The sequence below is a fragment of the Brassica napus genome, unplaced genomic scaffold (genome assembly GCF_020379485.1).
Source record: "Brassica napus cultivar Da-Ae unplaced genomic scaffold, Da-Ae ScsIHWf_34;HRSCAF=63, whole genome shotgun sequence".
NCBI classification, from domain to species: domain Eukaryota; kingdom Viridiplantae; phylum Streptophyta; class Magnoliopsida; order Brassicales; family Brassicaceae; genus Brassica; species Brassica napus.
This window is the reverse complement of record NW_026016430.1, coordinates 199-19,378: the sequence shown is the minus strand read 5'-3', so window position 1 is coordinate 19,378 and position 19,180 is coordinate 199. Positions and strand designations below refer to the sequence as shown.

The following is a 19,180-nucleotide window of genomic DNA, read 5'->3' as shown; positions in this document are numbered from 1 at the left end:
TTCTTTAAATAGAAAAACAATTCCAGAAAACATTTGTATGGAGTTTGGTTCACCTTAATTTCTTGATAATTAATGATTAAGGTACATTTAAATTATTTGATATAATGGTATATGAAACTCAAGTAATATTTTGTTAGAAATGTAATACTTTTAATTATAAAAATATTTTCACATGAGAGAAATTTCCAACAAATATTTTGAATAAAAGTTCAACAAATGCTAAAGTATTTTACAGAAGATAATTAGTAAACACTAAACTTAAAGAAAGTTTCATTATAAATTGAAAAACTAATATAAACTGAAACAAACATGTATTATAAAACATCATTTGTTGTTATATAATATATACAAATTAATATTTTTGACATTATTAAAACTATTTATATATTACTTTAAAATATAAATTTTGTAAATTTATCACATTATTTTTTAATTGGTTTAGCTTGGAGGTGGGTGTATTAACTTATTATCATGAAAAATTTGTTAGAGTAATAATATTAAAATCTAATACTCTTAGAAGTAAAAAATATTAATTATTCTCACTTAAGATTTTCTTCAACCATATCAAATTGAAATAGAAATCAAATAGAAAAAAAAAAAATCATTACATTTTCATAATTTTCTTAAATTTAATAATTATGTGTTCTCTTACAATAATCAGTTGATAACTCAAAACAATAAGTTTAATTAAATTTACAATATAATTTTTAGAATAAAACAGATTACATTTATTAGTTTCAACATATTGTAAATTTTAAATAATTATAAAATTAATATTTTAAAATAAAATAATTTTATTATAATTTTACTTTTATACTAATTTTTTTTATGATATTGGTATGATTTTATAAAATAAAACTAAAAACAAAAAGATATACAGATACTTTATGAAATTGAGATTTATATAAAAGGGATTTTTTTGTTGTCAAATTACATGTTTTAATATTTTTACTTTTAAGATATTGACTTTTTGATACTTAATTTCTGTATGATATTTATATGATTATTTATATATACACACACATATATATATATATGTATTAAAAACGAAAATAAAAATAGAAAAAACATATTTTAAAAATATATAGATATTTCTTTCTTTTGTTTAAGAAAAAAATATGAATAAAAACTAAAATAGAAATCTTGATAATGGCAATTAACAAAAAAAAATTCATTAAGGTTAACAATGTAATTAACCATCATGAAAATTAAGGTGATGACGACACATAAGAAACTGACTTCTCAAATAATATTATAGAGATCCGTTTGTTTTAATTAATTTCTTAGTCTTATCATAAATTCATATCCAAAGTTGGTTTAGGTTTCAATACGATCTTTCTCATTAGCTCATCATTTAGTCTATCGTGTGTAAATTTATAAAAAAAAATATAGAAAAGTTAACGAACTCAACTTGCTACGAATCATATCTATACTATTAAAGCAGGATCTTATTGTCATAATTACCTTAGGGGCATGTTTCTTTCACTAACATTCCATGTTTTATTAAGGGCAATTAAGTGATATAAATAACAAATCTATATTGTGTCATTATTTTTGGATCCAGCCCAAATCAAATCTCTCTTGGGCCATTTGGGCCTATTAAAAAATCAGATTCAATTCTCACTTTTTTTTCCTTTGGGCCATTGAGTCCAAGTTCAAATAATTTTTTTTCAACTATTCTTAATTATTATTTTTTTATTTTCTTAATATAATTTAAGCATTCATAAAAATAATTGAATTTTTTTTATTGAAAAGTATAAATCTTTATTAAAAGTATATAATTTTTTAATTAAAATATTAACCCCATAATAAAATTAATTTATCAGAGTTATACCAACTTAATTCATTAAAAAATAAAGTTTATTTTTTTAACATAAATAGTCATTTAAAATGAAATCGATAAATAAAGATAAAATTTTTAAGTCTTTTATCAAATAAAATACAAATATAGGAAAATATGACATTTACTAAATATTTGTCAATTGAAAAAATAATAATAATAAACAAGCGCGGGTCAAAATCTAGTTTTAGTTAAACCCAACGATGATGTTTATTGGCAGTTTCAGAAAAAAACATATGCATCAAATTAAACAATATATAATTAATATGAAAATGCAAAAAGAATATAGAAGATCAAACATTAAATTCAACAAGACAACAATATAAAAAAATCTATTTTCATTTGCTTTAATGTTGTTGGCACTTTCCGATTATTGATTTTAAATTATTTATAAATAATCAAAAAATTATAAACAAATAATCCGGGCGTAGCCCGGGCAAACCCTCTAGTCTCTGTAATAGTTGAATTAAGAGCATCATTAACCCAACAACTCATAATGAGGTGTTTAAAACTTTTTTTTCCTGATTAAAAATTAAAAATAGACCAATTGAAAGCTGCCACTGAAACCTGTGAACAGTGCAAACAGTGGTGCTTAAATAAACTTCAGAAGAACTAATGTTTAAAATTTTGTGGGTTCCGTCCTGAAACCTATCCACTATTATATTATTTTTTGTTAAGCACCCATCCCTTAAGCACTTGGATTAATGGTGCTCTAAGTATACAATCGAACCAACCCGAAACACACAAAATTGTATTGAAAATTAATAAGTTAAATATACCCAAATGTATTTACATGTCACACATAATTTAACACCAAGAGCGAAAGAGACTAAAATTAATCAAAATCAATCGGATTAACAAAACCAACAAAATCATGGACAACATATGCTAATTTTCTCAATCCTTTAAGTTAGGTAAATATTAGAAAACCATTAAATTTAATAAAAAAAACATGTTGAATTATAATTACTAATAATTCGATATAAAAAAATAGATAATGAAAATAATACATTTAGTGTCACTTTAAAAAAAAGACACATACGTATTCATCACTTAAGTAAATGATATTTAACTATAGTTTACTAATGATAGAATTCTCACAATCATCTAAAAAACCGATAGTAAATTTAGATCACTTATTTATAACTGGTATAAATATTAGAGAAATTCTGATAGTCATTTTTAGTTTTTTGTCACAAAAATAGTTTTCAATGAAGAAATTGACTAAAATAAATTTTATTGAAGGGTAAAAATATATTTTTATTCTTAGAGTTAACTAATCTAGACTTAGGGTTTAGAGTTATTTTTACCCTAGAGTTAACTAAATTTTCAAAATAAAAAGGAACTATTTTGGTCATTTTATTTTTTGAGTGCTATTTTGTGACAAAAACTTAAAAAATGATATTTGAGAAAATTGCACTAAATATTACATCAATTAAAATAGTTGATATAAATATTTAATATCAATTACTACAACTGACACAAATATTAATATTATTTACTCCGAAATGATACAATTTTTAGTATCATTTACCGTAAGTGATACTCCCTCCTCGCGTAGACGAAAATAGAAGTAGGAATTAGAAGCTACACCAAGTGAAAAATGCTCCTAACTCGCTGTGCAAGACTTCTATGACGCCAAAAGACGGACTTGATCCAGTCGCAACTAAACAAAGCCGAAGACACTCCAAGACCTGCAAAAACATTAGAGAAGCAACACCACCATGAGCTCAACAAACTCACGGCGCTGGGAAGTGCCGCCTCCACCGACCAAGCCACCGAAGGATGAGGAGACTCCGCTGACAAACAGAGACGCTCGAGACCCTCGAAGGTCGCCTCCTCCGAGAACCGGGTAGAGGTAAGTTCTTGACGCCTAAAGCAGCAACCTGTGGCAAGGATGAAGCTTGAACAAACACAAACAGGAGTGAGACCAAGCAGGAGCAAGTCGACACGCTCCGCTTGTCGACACCGAATAGACGGGAAGAGGGAGGAAGACTGAGAGGAAGGCCGCAACATCGCCTTGGAGATGCCATGGACGACGCCTCCAACACCGCTCCGGAGCAGCACTTCACGCAAGACCACCGCGTGCTTCGACACACGCCGACAACACGAGCTACAAACACCTTCGAGTAAACGGACCTCCGAAGCTCTCAAATCGCAAGTACTACAGATCCCGCCTGACCTAGACGCCCAGGAAAAGACAGAGAACCGACACCACACAACCATCGCTCGTCGAGACCAAGACAGACCGAAGACTGCAGAAGAAACCGACGGCGAGACTCCAACCCGCCTCCACGCGCTACTGGCCCTCCAAGGGGTTAAAGGAGCCCCTTGCACAGCCCTAAAAGCCGACTCCTCAGCCTGAGAATACACAGACCCCGCGCCGTTGCTCCAACCCTCGCAATCTACACCGGAGACGGAGCTCCTCACGTGCGAAGACGTCTTAAGCGAAACCCTTGGAACAGAGCAGCAAGCAAAGCAGAGCAAGTGAAGGTCACAAGAGAGAAGCAAAGAAAAAAAGGAGAGGATTAAGGAGAAGAGGAGGGCTCCCGGCTTCGAACGGACGCTCACGCGCCGCCGAAGAGCCGGAGCCACAGAGATCTGGTTTTTTTTTTTCTCTTTTGTGTCGAGAGAGAAGAAGATAGATGAGAGAGAAAGCGATCCCAAGTCAATCAAAAAAATGATATTAACAACGTAAATAAATGATACACAATATCTTGTTTCTTGTAGTGTATGAACCAACAAACAAAACTGAAAATCAAATGTCAATAACGCACACAAGATGTGATGGATATCTTTTTTGGAAGTTGGAACGTGCCAACACAAGAGGGGTGAAAAATCGACGGTGGCGAAGGAGAGAAATATATGTACCAACTTGCCGTAAGTTAACATCGTTGAGAAAGCAACGTTAGAGCAGCTCCATCGGTAAGCTCCTTAATGAATTTTTAGCATTTAAGAAAAAGGAAAAAGAAATTAATTTAGGTCAGAGAACGTTGAAAGGTTCTGATTACAGGATTTTAAGAATCGGTACCAAACTTAAAAGGACAGATGTCATTGCAGTAGTGTTTCAATTGGTTTTGGAAAATTAATACATAATTAAATTATTATTATAACATTATTTTTTTTGTTTTAGAACCTTTCACAGGTTGTAACCGATGGAGCTGGCCTTAGAAGAAGGTGAAGAATTGACGGCTCTCGTTTGGTAGTTGCTCATATCTTCTTAGCAGTTGATATTTATTGTTTCTTTCATTGGATTCTTCTCACCTCATTGATATAAATTTCCCTAAGTTTGGTCAATTTCATTTATAACACGTACGTTGGAATCTAGCCCCGCCCTAATTTCATACTTTTATTTATTTATTAGAGAAAATTACTAGAATGTTACACATTTTATGGTTTATTACTAGAATGTTGTATATCTTTGTTTTATTACTAGAATGTTTTCTCTTTCCTAGTAATTTACAATAAGGGGCTTTTGTTATGTTTTATTTTCTGAAACTAATTTTAAAGATCAAAGCCACATCAGTTATTTAAAATCCACATCACATCAGTTATTTTTTGAAACCAAACCGTCTCTATCACTATCACTATCACTATCATACATACGGTTTTGTAAAAAAAAAAAAAGAAAAGAACACGAAGAACTGTGTTGTGTCGAAGAAGGAACCGCAAACCGAAATCGTCTCACCCTTCGAAACCCTCGTCGACATTGTTCTTTACTTCTTCGAACTCTCTCTAACTCTCTGTCGTTGAACTCTCTATAACTCTCTGTCGTTGAACTCTGTCTCGTCGGAGTTTTTAGAAACCGTCGTCTGTACGAAATCGCCTTCACCGCATTCTCATCAACGAGTTCATCTTTTCCGGTAAGATGTCGCGACGTTATATATTGTATTTTGGTTGAGTTTGTGGGTCAGTTATATATTGAGGCTGTGATATGGGTGTGTCGAGGTTTTTGTTGCGACTGAGTTAGGGTTATGTTGACTGTGCTATGGGTTTGTCGAGGATTTTGTTGTGTCTGAGTTAGGGTTATGTTGCGGCTGAGATATGTGATTGTCTAGGCTTTTGTTGTGTCTGAATTAGGGCTTTTTGTTGTGGCTGAGTTATGGTTATGTTATAACTGAGTAATTATTATGTTATGGCTGAGTTATGGTTATGTTATAACTGAGTAATTATTATGTTATGGCTGAGTTATATATATGACCTAATATATTTTAATATTATGATATGGCTGTGTTATTTTTATGTTGTGGCTGATTTATTGTTGTGTTATATGATCAGATGGATGTTAGTCAAGTCGAACCACGTGATTACCCTCCAAGACTTTACCCTTCTAACCTAGAAGGTAAAGATATCAATCATAATTTCCGTGCAGGACATTTCCCCCACATTAAAGAAACAATAGGACTCGATGTGTGGGAAGAACTGGTGAACTCTCCCATTGGAGTAGTTGCTAGGCTACTTTCACGCGAAAGCATTTGGTCTGGTAGGACCGTACACTATCTGCTATGTAGACAGCTGCGAGTGCATAAAAAGGAGATATGGTCTGTTGTGGTTGATGATGTTATCAGGTTTAGCTTGCTCGAGTTTGGTGAGATCACTGGGTTAAACACAGGTCCATTGCCAACAGAAAGTTTTGAACCTGATCAATACAAAGAGTTTTGGGAGGAGTTGAAGGTGCCGCTTGGGATGGGACCCAAGTATGATGAGCTGAAGGCAGCATTAGAGTTCTGTCCTGGTTGGAGTTTTGAAAAGCGTAAGTGGTTGGGGATGTTATTTCTTCAAGCCATGGGACTGTACTGTTTGCATCACAATTCAAGGATACCCTTTCAAAGTGCAATAAGGGTATTCGACGATGAAGCCATGAGGTCGTATCCATGGGGTCGGACTGCATTCGAAGTTCTTGTTGACTCTCTGAAAACACTGTCTCCAGATGGAAAGTCATACACAGTAAGCGGCATGAAGGACGTTTTATTGGTTTGGGCGTATGAGTCCATCGTCTGTTTCGGTGAGAAGTTTGGGAGAGTGGTCAACAATGAAGACGTTCCTCTTTTGCGATGGGGTGGAAGGCGTACACGTTCAAGTTTTGATACTGTCTTGTCTGACGAAATCAAAGATCATGGCGAGGTAATGTTTAACTGCTACTTATACGACTGAGTTAACAGCTACTTAATGGTTGAGTTTATTTTATATTGTTGCCGAATTAGTCTATTTGATGGCTGAGTTTATTTTATATTGTGACCGAATTAATTTATTTGATGGCTTGGTTTTGTGTTATTTGATGGCTGAGTTTATGATAAACTGGTGTTGCAGGTCCGTTTGAGGAGAATGGTTATGAAGGAGTCAATTGAAGAGATGTTTCCTGTATGGTCGGATGAACCTGACGACCCACAACTCGTTAGGTTGGTAGAAGACATACACGCAGGTAGATACGTGAAAGGTTTCTGGGAAGTACAGAGGGATGAGCAGGGGAAGGGGAATGAGAAGAAGAAGAAGAAGAAAACGAAGGGAGTTTCATCAGAAGCTGAGCCATCAACAAAGAAGCAGAAGAAAGAAGCTGCTGAAACGAGAAAGGGTTCTAGCGAGGAGGAAGCTGTATTGGACAAAGCGACTCTGACGAATCTTGTGAGTGCTCTGCAGAATATTTCAGCAAAATTTGACGCTTACGATTTTGACCGGAACCGGCCAGTGATGGACGAGAAGACCCTAGATAACGTGGTGAAAGCTGTAGTGCAGCAGAGTCTGAAAGTTTTGGGGGAAAGGAAAATTCCCGACAACGATGCTAAACTCTCCTCCGCCGGCGTAGAAAAATCTTTATCGGTGACATCATCACCTCGTAGGAGGTCGCCACCGGAAAAGTCGGACAAAAGTCCAGTGGTAGAACCGCAGGCCCAGGAGGAGAAGTCTGTAAAAACTCCAGTGACAGAACCGCGGCAGCAGAAAAAGCCTGTCAAAAGTCCAGAGCCGCCGCAGCAGAAAGAGAAGGCTGTCAAAAGTCCGGTGCCGCCGCAGCGGAAGGAGAAGGCTGTCAAAAGTCCGGTGCCGGCGCAGCAGAAACAGCAGAAGTCAGTCAAAAGTCCAGCGTTAGCTGAGACCCCTGCAAAGAAGAATTCGGAGCTTGAGAAGGATACAGTGGTGAGAAGGATTTTGGGTGATGATTTTAATGAAATTGATTTCATCAGTGTTTCTCCTGCAAAGATTACTAAGGATGCTAAGGATGGTAAGGATGCCAACGTTCCAGCCTATGGACGCGGCTTACGGGGCAAGGCCAAGCGTACTGTTACTGTAAAGGATGAGGCTATCGAGGATAAGAAAAAAGCACAGCGGGCAGAGGCTGCGTTGAAGAGGAAGGAGAAGCAAGAGGCTAAGAAAAAAGAGAACGAGGAGAAGAAACAGAAGAGAAAAGCGGCTGAGTTACAAAAGAAACAAGAGGCTGGGTTACAGAAGAAAAAGAAGGAAGACGAGGCTGAGTTACCGAAAAAAAAGAAGGAAAAAGAGGCTGAGTTACCGAAGAAGAAGAAAGAAGAAGAGGATGTGTTGTGACGAACGACGAAGTTCTTGCGGAAGATAACGCATTGGCGGCGGAGTCTGATGTCGAGCCAGCTGAATTGATTAGATCTTCCGTGATAAAGGAACTTCGGGAGAAATCAGTTAAGTTATCTCCACAAGGGTTTTCATTGACGAACCTTGATTCAGCACCAGTTTTTCCGTACATTGGAGACAATGGACAGACGACTTGCATGAGGAAGAACATTACGCCTTCATCAGCAATATACGACCCTTGCGCACCTGTTGATCCGGCGCGACTGGAAAAACTGAAGCAACACATTAAGGCAATTCCACCCAAACCACCAGCACCTAAAGATAAACCAGAAGAACCCTCAGCTGATCATGAGAGTGACTTCTACAGCATACTCATGCATGAAAGACCGTGGCCTGACAAAGAATATGGATGGGTGTTTGATAATGTAAGTCTTTATTAAGGCTGACTTATATATTCTATAAAGGCTGACTTATATATTTAATTCATTATATTACGGCTGACTTATTATTTTTCTTTGTCTAGCATATCGCTGCGTATATGAACGTCCTCATACAAAGGTCCATGCGAGATCCCACTCCATTCTGGTCCAAGCGGATTGGTTTCATAGACCCTTGGTTGTTAAGTTCTTGGGCTTACGATTACAGGCAGTTCAGGATGAAACCTGCTTCGTTCAAGTTCAAAGACAGTGGTTATGAAGCGTTGGTAAACGGGAGATTCCCCGAAGAATTTACAACAAACTTGAAGTGGTATGCAGATGTGGATCACGTGTACGGATGTCTTCAAACCGGCGGTAATCACTGGGTGGCGTTTCACGTGGATCTGATCAAGGAGAAGATAGATTGCTACGATCCAATCTATGGAGAGTCAACACCCGAAAGTGAGCAAAAAATGCTAAATGCTTTTAGACCTCTACTGGAGATGCTTCCCTGGATGTTGAATGAGCTTATTCCTGCCGATCTCCGAAAGCATTCTAGGAAGAGGTTCGCATTCAGACGGAGGAGCAAAAGATACATTCCACAAAACAACATGTCAGGTGATTGTGGGGTTTATTCGTTGAAGTTTGTGGAGTGTCTAGCGCTTGGTGTATCTTTTGATGGCATAAACGATAGTAATATTCAAGGGTTACGGGTGAAGATGGCAGCAGATATCCTCGAGGAAGGAGGAAATGTTGGAATGAACAATTTGTTTTCAAATGAAACTGTGTTTGTTTGTGAACCTGTGTTTGTTGTTATGTTAACTATTTGACTTTGGATAACTGCTGTAATAACTCAGTCGTATCGATTAGTAATACTCAGCCAGTACTCATTGATAACTCAGTCATACCTCAAACATACCCTAGAATCAAAATAATTAATAATTTTTCATTCGAATGTTATATATAAAGTCCAATTATCAAAATAATTAATAATAACTCAATGTGTGAGCATGATCTTTGTTGACTATACGAGTTTGGAATCGATTATAATCTTGAGGTATATGTTGTCTCTTACGAGTACCTAAAACTCTAGGCAGTGATATGAGGTGTGAGCATGATTCAAAACACGTAAACTGTTATTGTGTTATTTATTATGAATTTGTGATATTTATCATATCTTGTGGTTCGTACATCATAAATCATAACCCTAAACAATCTTATTCGGAACCCAAACCCTAAATAACTAAACCCTATACCCTAAACGGCAAACAACAAATCAGCCGTAAAGGTCTTAATAACTCAGCCTGTTAGTGTAAGTTAATATTTACATATGGCGCGAAAATTTTAGATATTTTATCTCGCGACCTTTAATGTTCTATACTTCCCCTATATATAGCCCCCTTCTCTTGCACCTTCTCGCCTTATCTCACTAGAAAACCTAAACAATATCTCTATATCGCCTTACAAAGTTATGATTGTTCCTGGTTATTCAGAAAGGTTAGAGAACAGAGTCAATGAGATACTAAACTCTGAAAATCGTGAAAACCTTCCCGTTCTATACCCTGGCCCGGGTGTCTTGCTTGACAGCGTAATCTGGTTTAAATTTCTAAGCGATCTCTCCCTGGCCATCCCGTCGATTTTAGCAGAAGGATGGGTTCATGATTGGCCGACATGGCGCGCCATTCCCGATCATTTTAAGGAACGCTGGTTTCTTCAACTCGCTGTAAGGACAACATCTTTGAATTGTTTTTGATATTAGACATAATAACAGCACTTACATTTGGAAATTGGTTTTTTGTTGTAGCGCAAACGCACGTGGGCACGAAGATATAATTTTCAAGTTTGGACAAATTTTAATCTGGTGGCCAGAACGGTGTTTCGTTGTCAGATGCGCCTCTTGAAGAGGAGGTGGGCACATGGGGGTGAGAAGCCTGCGTGGATGCTAACTAGAGTTTGGCGTGATCTTGTCCACATGTTTGAAGAATTTGGTCCTGATAATTTTGGTTTTAGAAATTGATTTGTTGTTTTTGTTTGTATTCAGCCGTCAAGTTTTTGTAAAGTTGTTTAACTCAGCCGTTAAGTTTCTATAAAGTTGTTTAACTCAGCCATTAAGTTTCTATTAAGTTGTTTAACTCAGCCGTTTAGTTTCTATAAAGTTGTTTAACTCAGCCGTTAAGGTTTTATAAAGTTGTTTAACTCAGCCGGAATTGTTTGCGTCAAACGTCAGTGTTTCAGTTAAGTAACTCAGCCGTAATACGAATTAAGATACTAATAACTCAGCCTTATATTGTAAAAATACAAAGCCAAAGTTAACGCTATTTTCCATGTATTATTATGGCCGCCATTACTTAATCGAGACCAGTATTAGAGTCCTTTATTCTCTTATTATTATACGTGCGAGAAATTCCATCGTCATTGAGAATATCGAGACTCATTATTATGGCCGTCATTACATTATCGAGACTACTATTATTAGAGACCTTTATTCTCTTATTATTATGTGCATGAGAAATTTCGTTTGCATTGAGAATATCGAGACTCATTATTATACGGCTGGCACGCATGTATCGGATTATTTACATAATCGAGGTATTGTTATTTTTAATGTAACTCAGTCAATACATCTACGTTAACTCAGCCAAAATATAGACGCTAACACAGCCGTAATACGAATTCAACTTAAGTGTTTGATAAAATAATAAAGAACCTTTCGTATTTCTTGATTTGATTGAGTATTCGTCATAATTAAAGTGCATCACGTGTGTGGAAAAATACAGCTCAAACCTAATATCGAGGCATTTAATAGTTTATTAATTTAAATTAATCCTCTTTATTTGAATTTTAAAAAAAAAAGATTTTATATTACTACCACTATTGTTTTAACTTTGTCTTTCACACCAATTTCTCTTTCATTCAAAGAAAATGTCTTCTTCATCATCTGTGTCTGGTAACACTTACTTTCACCGCCGGCATGTGGAAAGAGGAACGCCGAAACAGTGTTGGTGTGGTGAACCCGCTGAATTATGTACATCTGCATCACGGGCTAATCCAGGACGACTGTACTATTGCTGTCGCAAAGGATATATTAAGGTTTGATTTTTAATTTTATTCATTATACTGTCAATGTGATACTAAGAGCTGGGCATGTTGGTGAAATCAGAGACATTTATTCAAATGGGCGGACGAGTGCTTGGTGGAAGAGGTAGAAGATATGAAATCGGTGATGAGTGACATGACCAAAGGCATATCAGATCTGAGAGTAGACGTTGGTCGGTTGGAGAAAGAACTCGGTAAAGCGGAAAAGATGAAGTGTTTGATGTTTCCAGTGGTGGTTTGTGGGTTTGGTATGGCCATATTTTGGCACTATTTCTTTGCGTAGTCATGTGTTGTAATCATAATTTAGACGCAATGTTTTTAGTAACTCAGCTATTAAGTTCAATGCAACTCAGCCAGTACGTTAATTAATTCATAATCAAACAATAACCCAGCCATAATACGAGTATTCGTCAGTCATAACGTTTTAATAACTCAGTTATAACGTTAACTGCAATTCAGCCGTTACGTTAATTAATTCATAATCAAACAATAACCCAGCCATAATACGAGTATTCGTCAGTCATAACGTTTTAATAACTCAGTTATAACGTTAACTGCAATTCAGCCGGTACGTTAATTAAGTCACTATCAAACAATAACCCAGCCATAATACGAGTATTCGTCAGTCATAACGTTTTAATAACTCAGTTATAACGTTCACTGGAACTCAGCCGTTACGTTAATTAAGTCATAATCAAACAATAACCCAGCCATTATATGAGTATTAGTCAGCCATAAAAAGAGACATACATAAATTTCTGGTTCGACATACATAAGTTTAGGTTCAAAATCACTCTTCCCTTTCCGGACATACACACATTAGTGGAGTAGTTTTCCCATCTCCAACCACATTGAACACAAATAAGTCTCCTATGGCGCATCTGTTAGCACGACAGAACTTTCTCCAGCCTCTTCTGATGTAATACATGCCGTCTGCTTCGCTAAATCGCAAACTCACAGTCCATGAATTTCCCTCTTTGTTGACAAGTATTATCTCTTGGCATTGTTTGTTCAAAGCAGTACAAGTCGTAGCTCCCTCAGGAAGATACTGCAAACACAGAACGTAAAGACACAGAACAGATCAAACCATATGTTAATAACTAACTAAATACTGCAAACACAGAACGTAAAGACACTGAACAGATCAAACCATATGTTAATAACTAACTAAATATGGTCTATAACTGAAAATCGACTCACAAGTTTGTCTTCTTTTAGATTCGAAGCAATGACCTCAGCCTGAAAACAATAGTCAAATGAGAAAGAAGGAACATCATCCGCATCGGCTTCTTCCTTGATGATGTGAGGATGTGTATACTGAATCTCACAACAGCTAGGACCAAATGGTGTGACATGAAACACCATATCTCCTTCGTGTTTGAAGATGACAATGTCACCGATTTGAAGGTCATGTGCTGTGGTGAAATCTTTCCAACCTCCGGTGAGTCTCCTGCCTTCTTGTATCACTTCCCAAGTTTGATCTGTAGCGTCCGATCTTAGTTTCCATGTTTTCCGGTTTGTCTTCCCTTCTATGTGTTGTGAGAAGAAGCCAAGTGGTATTGTCTGCAGGTCAGAAAAGCCAAAGATAAGCAAACTCTAAAATAGGAACATATACACATGAGAAATAGAGAGTGTGTGTCTACCACGCCACTGTGGAAATCGGGAAGCAGAGGCTTCAAGAAATGAGGTTTGTGCGAATTAGGCATCTGCAAACAAGAAAAGAATGGGAAGAAAACATCATCGAACCGAAGCTGAATCCACAAATCTGCAAAAGAGAGGCTTCGGTTTTACCTTCGTATCGAAATCGCCTGTCGTCGAGAGCTTTTCTTTTTTTTTCGCGTTGGGACGAAAATGATTTCTTTTTTTTCCTTGTGTAAAGTAAATAATGCTGGAAAATATAACTCAGCCGTAACATTGTTAATAATTAATAATGCCGAAGAATAAAACTCAGCCGTAACATAGTTAATAATTAATAATACCGAAAACTAAACCTCAGTCGTAAAATTGTTAATATTTAATGATGTCGAAAAAAATAAAAGTTGGCCAAAAGAGTCATACATAATTTAACTCAGTGTCGAGTTATGTCCTGACACGCATGTCCGAGTAATTTACGATATCGAGGTCATTATATGTTTATTTTATTTGGACACGCGTGATCTTTATATTTAATATGATTTCCCTATTATATTTCCAATATTTACAAGTAAAAGATAAAGGAAAAACCAGAGTCGACTTCTAAAACCTAAAGTAAGTCTCTTTCGTCCAAAATCGATTTTGAATTATTTTTTGTATTTTGGCCTTGTTCGATTTTGCATTATTTTTGTGTGCTATGATGTATAAATTAGATGGATCTACAGCGTGGAATTCCAAGGACGTGCGACTGTGGAGCTGCTACCATTGTGTTAACGTCAGGTACAATAAAGAATCCGGGTAGAAGATTTTATCGATGTGGAGCAAATTCGGGTCAAAACCATGTTTTCAAATGGCTTGATGAAGCACATGATGAAGAGTTTGTAGTTGTGGCAAACAAACTCGCGACGATAGAGCAGGATTTGGCCGCTATAAAAGCAGAATTAGATGATATGAAGAAAGACATAACTGAGATCATAAAAATTATTGAATGTCTTAGGATGAAGTCTTAAATGTATTAGTTGCTACTACTACTTCTTTGTTTACTCAGATTCTGTACTCATAAGTCAGTCTATGTTTATGTAACTCGGATTTAACTCAGCCGTTGTTAATTTCTTCCGAAACAACAACTCAGCCGTAACATGTAATAATATCAGTCTTAACGTTTAGGTGAACAATCAAAAAACAGTCATATTTCTAACAATCAAAAAACAATCAAAACTCAGCCATAAGATGAAAATAACTCAGCCATAAGATGAAAATAAGTCAGCCATAAGATGAAAATAACTCAGCCATAAGATGAAAATAAGTCAGCCATAAGATGAAAATAACTCAGCCATAAGAAAATAAGTCAGCCATAAAAACAGAATATATAATTTTTTTGTTCGACATACATAATGGCATAGCAAAAAACATAAAAAAGATAAGATTCTGATGCAGAGACATCTTCACCACTTACTTGTGTCCCTAAACAGGCTTATCGGTTCAAAATCACGAAAGAACAAGGAAATCTCTTTGATCCAGAAACAGCGCTCACACATGTTGTCGTCCTTAGTCACATCAATGTGCCATAGGCAGAGACATTGTCGGTCCACAACATTTGCACATTGGCAAAGGTAGAAGGACGGAACATAAGTAGAAGTGAACATGGCCTTAATTTGACGGAACTCGTCAGTATGCCACAAACCCCATCCCCATTTCGCATCTCGAACAAGTTTCCCGACCCTGTCAACAGTTGCTCTTGGAATTCTCCGAAAATACTGCGCATCACCGTAAAAGATTGCTTCAGTCATAGCGTGTGTATACACTGCACGCTCATATCCTGCATCTGCTGCACGCTTGAGGAGAGAAAGGCCATAATCTTGCTCATCGTATGAGTAGAAAAACTGTACACCCTTTACATAAATTGTGCTTGGATTGTTCTCAGCGTAGCAAGTTTTCAACAACTGAGATGGCATAATGAGACCCCAGGGAAAGGATAACACATCGAAATAATGGTATACCCTACGCATCTCTGCTAACGCCTTCATCGACCTGGACGATGCTCTGAGGCGGTAGAGATCTTGGAAGGAGTTACGGGCCACACGCTCAACCACCATTGCCTGAAGATCTTCAGGCAATTCAAGCAGAGGGAAATATTCCATTTTCTCTGAGAGGACAGTTGTGTAAAAGATAGAGAGTTGAAGATGTGTAATTGTTTGAGAAGTACCTTATTTATCTGCAGTTAACGGTTGTAGTTTCGTATCGCGGCGTTTCTTATTTCTTATTTTGAGCGGGAATTTAATCCATAACTCAGCCGTGTATTACAATAACTCAGCCTTAGTTGACTTCGCGACGTTTCGTGTTTCTAGCGGGGAAGTTTTTTTCAACTGCGTTTGAATAAAAGAGCTGACATTAGAAATCACGACAATTATTAGGCGTGTGAGTAACATTATCTCAGCCAATGAAGATTAATTTCTCTTAATTTAATTCGCTACTTTCGTATTCCACTTTATAATCAATAATTACGTAGGGGCTATTACGTAACGTAGGGCAATTAAGTACGGACATTTCGTTTTTCGATGTCTGTGTCTCTCTTGAGTAATGGGAAGCGGGCAAATCAATGAAAATAAAAACCCAACCACAATACAAAAAAAACCCAGCCGTATTACAACACAAAACCCAGCCGTATTACAAATAATAAACCAGCCGTTGTGCAAATCAATGAAAATAAAACCCAGCCGTATTACAACACAAAACCCAGCCGTATTACAAAACAACATGAAAAGCAATTGCTTATATCGGACAAGTTCTCGCATTATGTCCACTTTGACTGCAACGAGAACATATGTGCTCTTTCCTAGGACGTTTGTTTGCAAGTGCAACTTCTAAAGCAGATTTCATCCTATTTTTTTAGGTCTTCCCGGTTGTTGACGAATAAACGGTGGAAAGCACTGTACGTTAGCCACGTTATCTGGAACAGGTAGCGCTGAGTCAACCGGCATGACCGATTCAGCGTATGCGCTAGCTAAATAAGTGCTTTTATAGTAAGGACTGCACAGTGATATTCGAGAAACATTTCTTTCCTCTGCAGCTGCGATTGCGTGTACACATGGTATTTTCTCGACATCGAAACGCCGACATGTGCACTTTCGCTCAACCAAATTAACAACATTCAAAGACTCGCCAGCAGCGCCATATTTAACTTCAGTGTGATGGTCATCAATCCTTTGAACCGTCCAATCCCGGGAGGCACTTACACGTCCCTATTAACAAAACCCAATATTCGTGAAACGGCTTACTTATTATTTATAAAGCTGGCTTATGCAATATAACGACTGACTTATTAGATTTAAAGACTGACTTATTTTACTGTTACGACTGACTTACTTGTAATAGTTTCTCCACACCGCGCGTGAGTGTGGTTGACTGCGATCTGGCATCCACTCTTCGTTCAGCAAACCATCTGGTCATCATAACCCGTATCGATTCCAATATTCGAACAATGTTAAGACCTCTAGCATGCGATAATGCTCTGTTCATTGATTCCGCTATGTTCGTAGTCATCAAATTGTACCTCTCGCCCGGGAAATAAACACGTGTCCACAGTCTGACATCAGCTCTTTCGAGGTAGCCGTGGAGATCAGGATTAAGTGCTTCAATCTCCTCGAAAATCATATCAAAGTCAGACATTCTAAAACATCTCGCCGCTTTCTTCACCAGCCGAAATACATCTTTTCCTTTGTACCGTCCCAATATGTTTTTATACAAATGATAGGTGCATATTCCACGAGCAGCTAACGGATACACATTTGTAATTGCTTTCCCTATCGAGTTATGCCTATCTGATATTATCGCAAGACCCTCCTGGTCAGGAATCAACACTTTTAGTTGCGTAAAAAACCAATTCCACGAATCATCATTTTCAGTGTCAACCACTGCGAAGGCTATTGGAAAAATCTGAAAGTTACCATCCTGAGCTAGTGCTGTGAGTAGCGTCCCTTTATATTTACCATTAAGAAACGTACCGTCGACGACAACAACTTTGCGCATGAAAGGAAACCCATTAACGCTCGCACCAAACGCAAGAAACACATACATGAATCTTCCAAGCTCATCGATTTGAAGACGCGTAACTGTATTCGGATTTGCCCTTCTTATCATGTATAAGTAAGAAGGCAAGAGTTCAAAACCACACTCAGGTGTGCCCTCATCGATTTCCCTTGCACATTTAAGCGTCCGGTGTGATTTCCAATATTCCATCTGCTCACATGAAAAAACAATTTACATAACTCAGCCACATCATATCATTAAGACGGTCACAACGTAAACATAACTCAACCATAGTTTTGTAACTCAGCCATTTCTAACATAAAATAACCCAGCCTATACTCTACCATAACTCAGCCGTTTGTAACATAATTACCTTTACACCAAACTGCTTAGTGATAGCTATTCCGACACTCTCAGGGCGAACGGCCGGACCAACGTCGCCGAGAAAGTTCTTGTACAACTCTCCTAAAATATCCGGTGTTGCATTTCGAGATCGATTAGAACGCTCAGTTACAGAACATGCATGATCCGAGTCGTAAATACGAATATAAAACTGCGGGGACAATCCTTCGGTAGATGCACGAACTCTCCATGTACATCCATCAACCCAACACTTAACAACGTATGTTGTCAGGTTTGATATTTCTACATCAAAATCAAATTGATGCCTCACTGTAAAAAGTTTCAGTCGTCTCTTCAAATGCTTTTTAGTCAAGTATCGTTGTCCTACCGCAAGGTCTAACGACGACATCTCCAACTTCAAAACCTCCAGATTCCCTTTAGATTCGCTCATCAAGAAGTTCTGATATCTCTTCTTGGAAGGTAGCGTTGGTGAATCTTCGTCTTCTTCGATAGGAGACTCACCGTATGTGCTGAAGTTATCATCTTCAGATGACGCACCGTCCGAGTCATCGAACATATCAAATCGACTTTCAAATTCATCATCTTCTTCGTTTTCTTTGCCTATTTCATCTTCTCCGGCTACGTCGTGTATTTCAACGTTACTAAAGCAGTCATTCTCAATTTCATCTTGTTCATCCTCCAAACTGCAACCATCGTAACTCCCATTCTCTATAGACTCAACTTCTAAAGCTTCTTCTTCTAAAGCTTCTTCTTCTGAAGCGTCTTCTTCTGAAGCGTCTTCTTCTGAAGCTTCTTCTTCTGAAGCTTCTTCTTCTTCTGAAGCTTCTACGTCTGAGCTGTCATCCTTTTTCTCTGTAATCTCCACACAGAGACGTAGTTGTTCGCTTTTCTTTAAGCTTAGAAAACATTGCAATTGTCGAGTGTTGGACACGTAAACTGGTGGAGTGTTGTGCGCCATTGTTTTCAATGTTTTATTCGAAAACATGTAGCTAAGCAGAATATGAACCTTCAAATCATTCAACCGTAATCGTCGATGACAGACTTTGTGAAATCTTCAAGTTTAGTTTTCTCACCTAAATGAAGAACTCTACACCCTCTACTGTCGACGTTGAATACATATCGTTTTTTCATAATCCATTTACCGGAAACAATAATAACGGGATCCATTACCATATGAGAAAGATGAAGAGGATAGATAACTGAGATGATGAAGAAGAAAAGAAAGGCTGTGTAATCATTCAAAAATAAGATGAAGAAGACAACT

At 37.1% G+C, this 19,180-nt stretch overlaps 2 protein-coding genes across 2 annotated transcripts; one reads left to right on the top strand and one right to left on the bottom strand.

The window, feature by feature from the left end:
- Positions 1-11,718: 11,718 nt before the first annotated feature.
- On the top strand, positions 11,719-12,175 carry LOC125603544 (uncharacterized protein At4g04775-like). Its single transcript, XM_048774456.1, has 2 exons — positions 11,719-11,886; positions 11,957-12,175. Exons 1-2 carry the CDS (start codon positions 11,719-11,721, stop codon positions 12,173-12,175), a joined length of 387 nt encoding a protein of 128 aa, XP_048630413.1.
- Positions 12,176-16,400: 4,225 nt separating this feature from the next.
- Positions 16,401-18,874, bottom strand: LOC125603540. Its single transcript, XM_048774452.1, has 4 exons — positions 18,517-18,874; positions 17,927-18,438; positions 16,891-17,763; positions 16,401-16,766 (listed from the first exon to the last, which is right to left on the bottom strand). Exons 1-4 carry the CDS (start codon positions 18,872-18,874, stop codon positions 16,401-16,403), a joined length of 2,109 nt encoding a protein of 702 aa, XP_048630409.1.
- Positions 18,875-19,180: the final 306 nt, after the last annotated feature.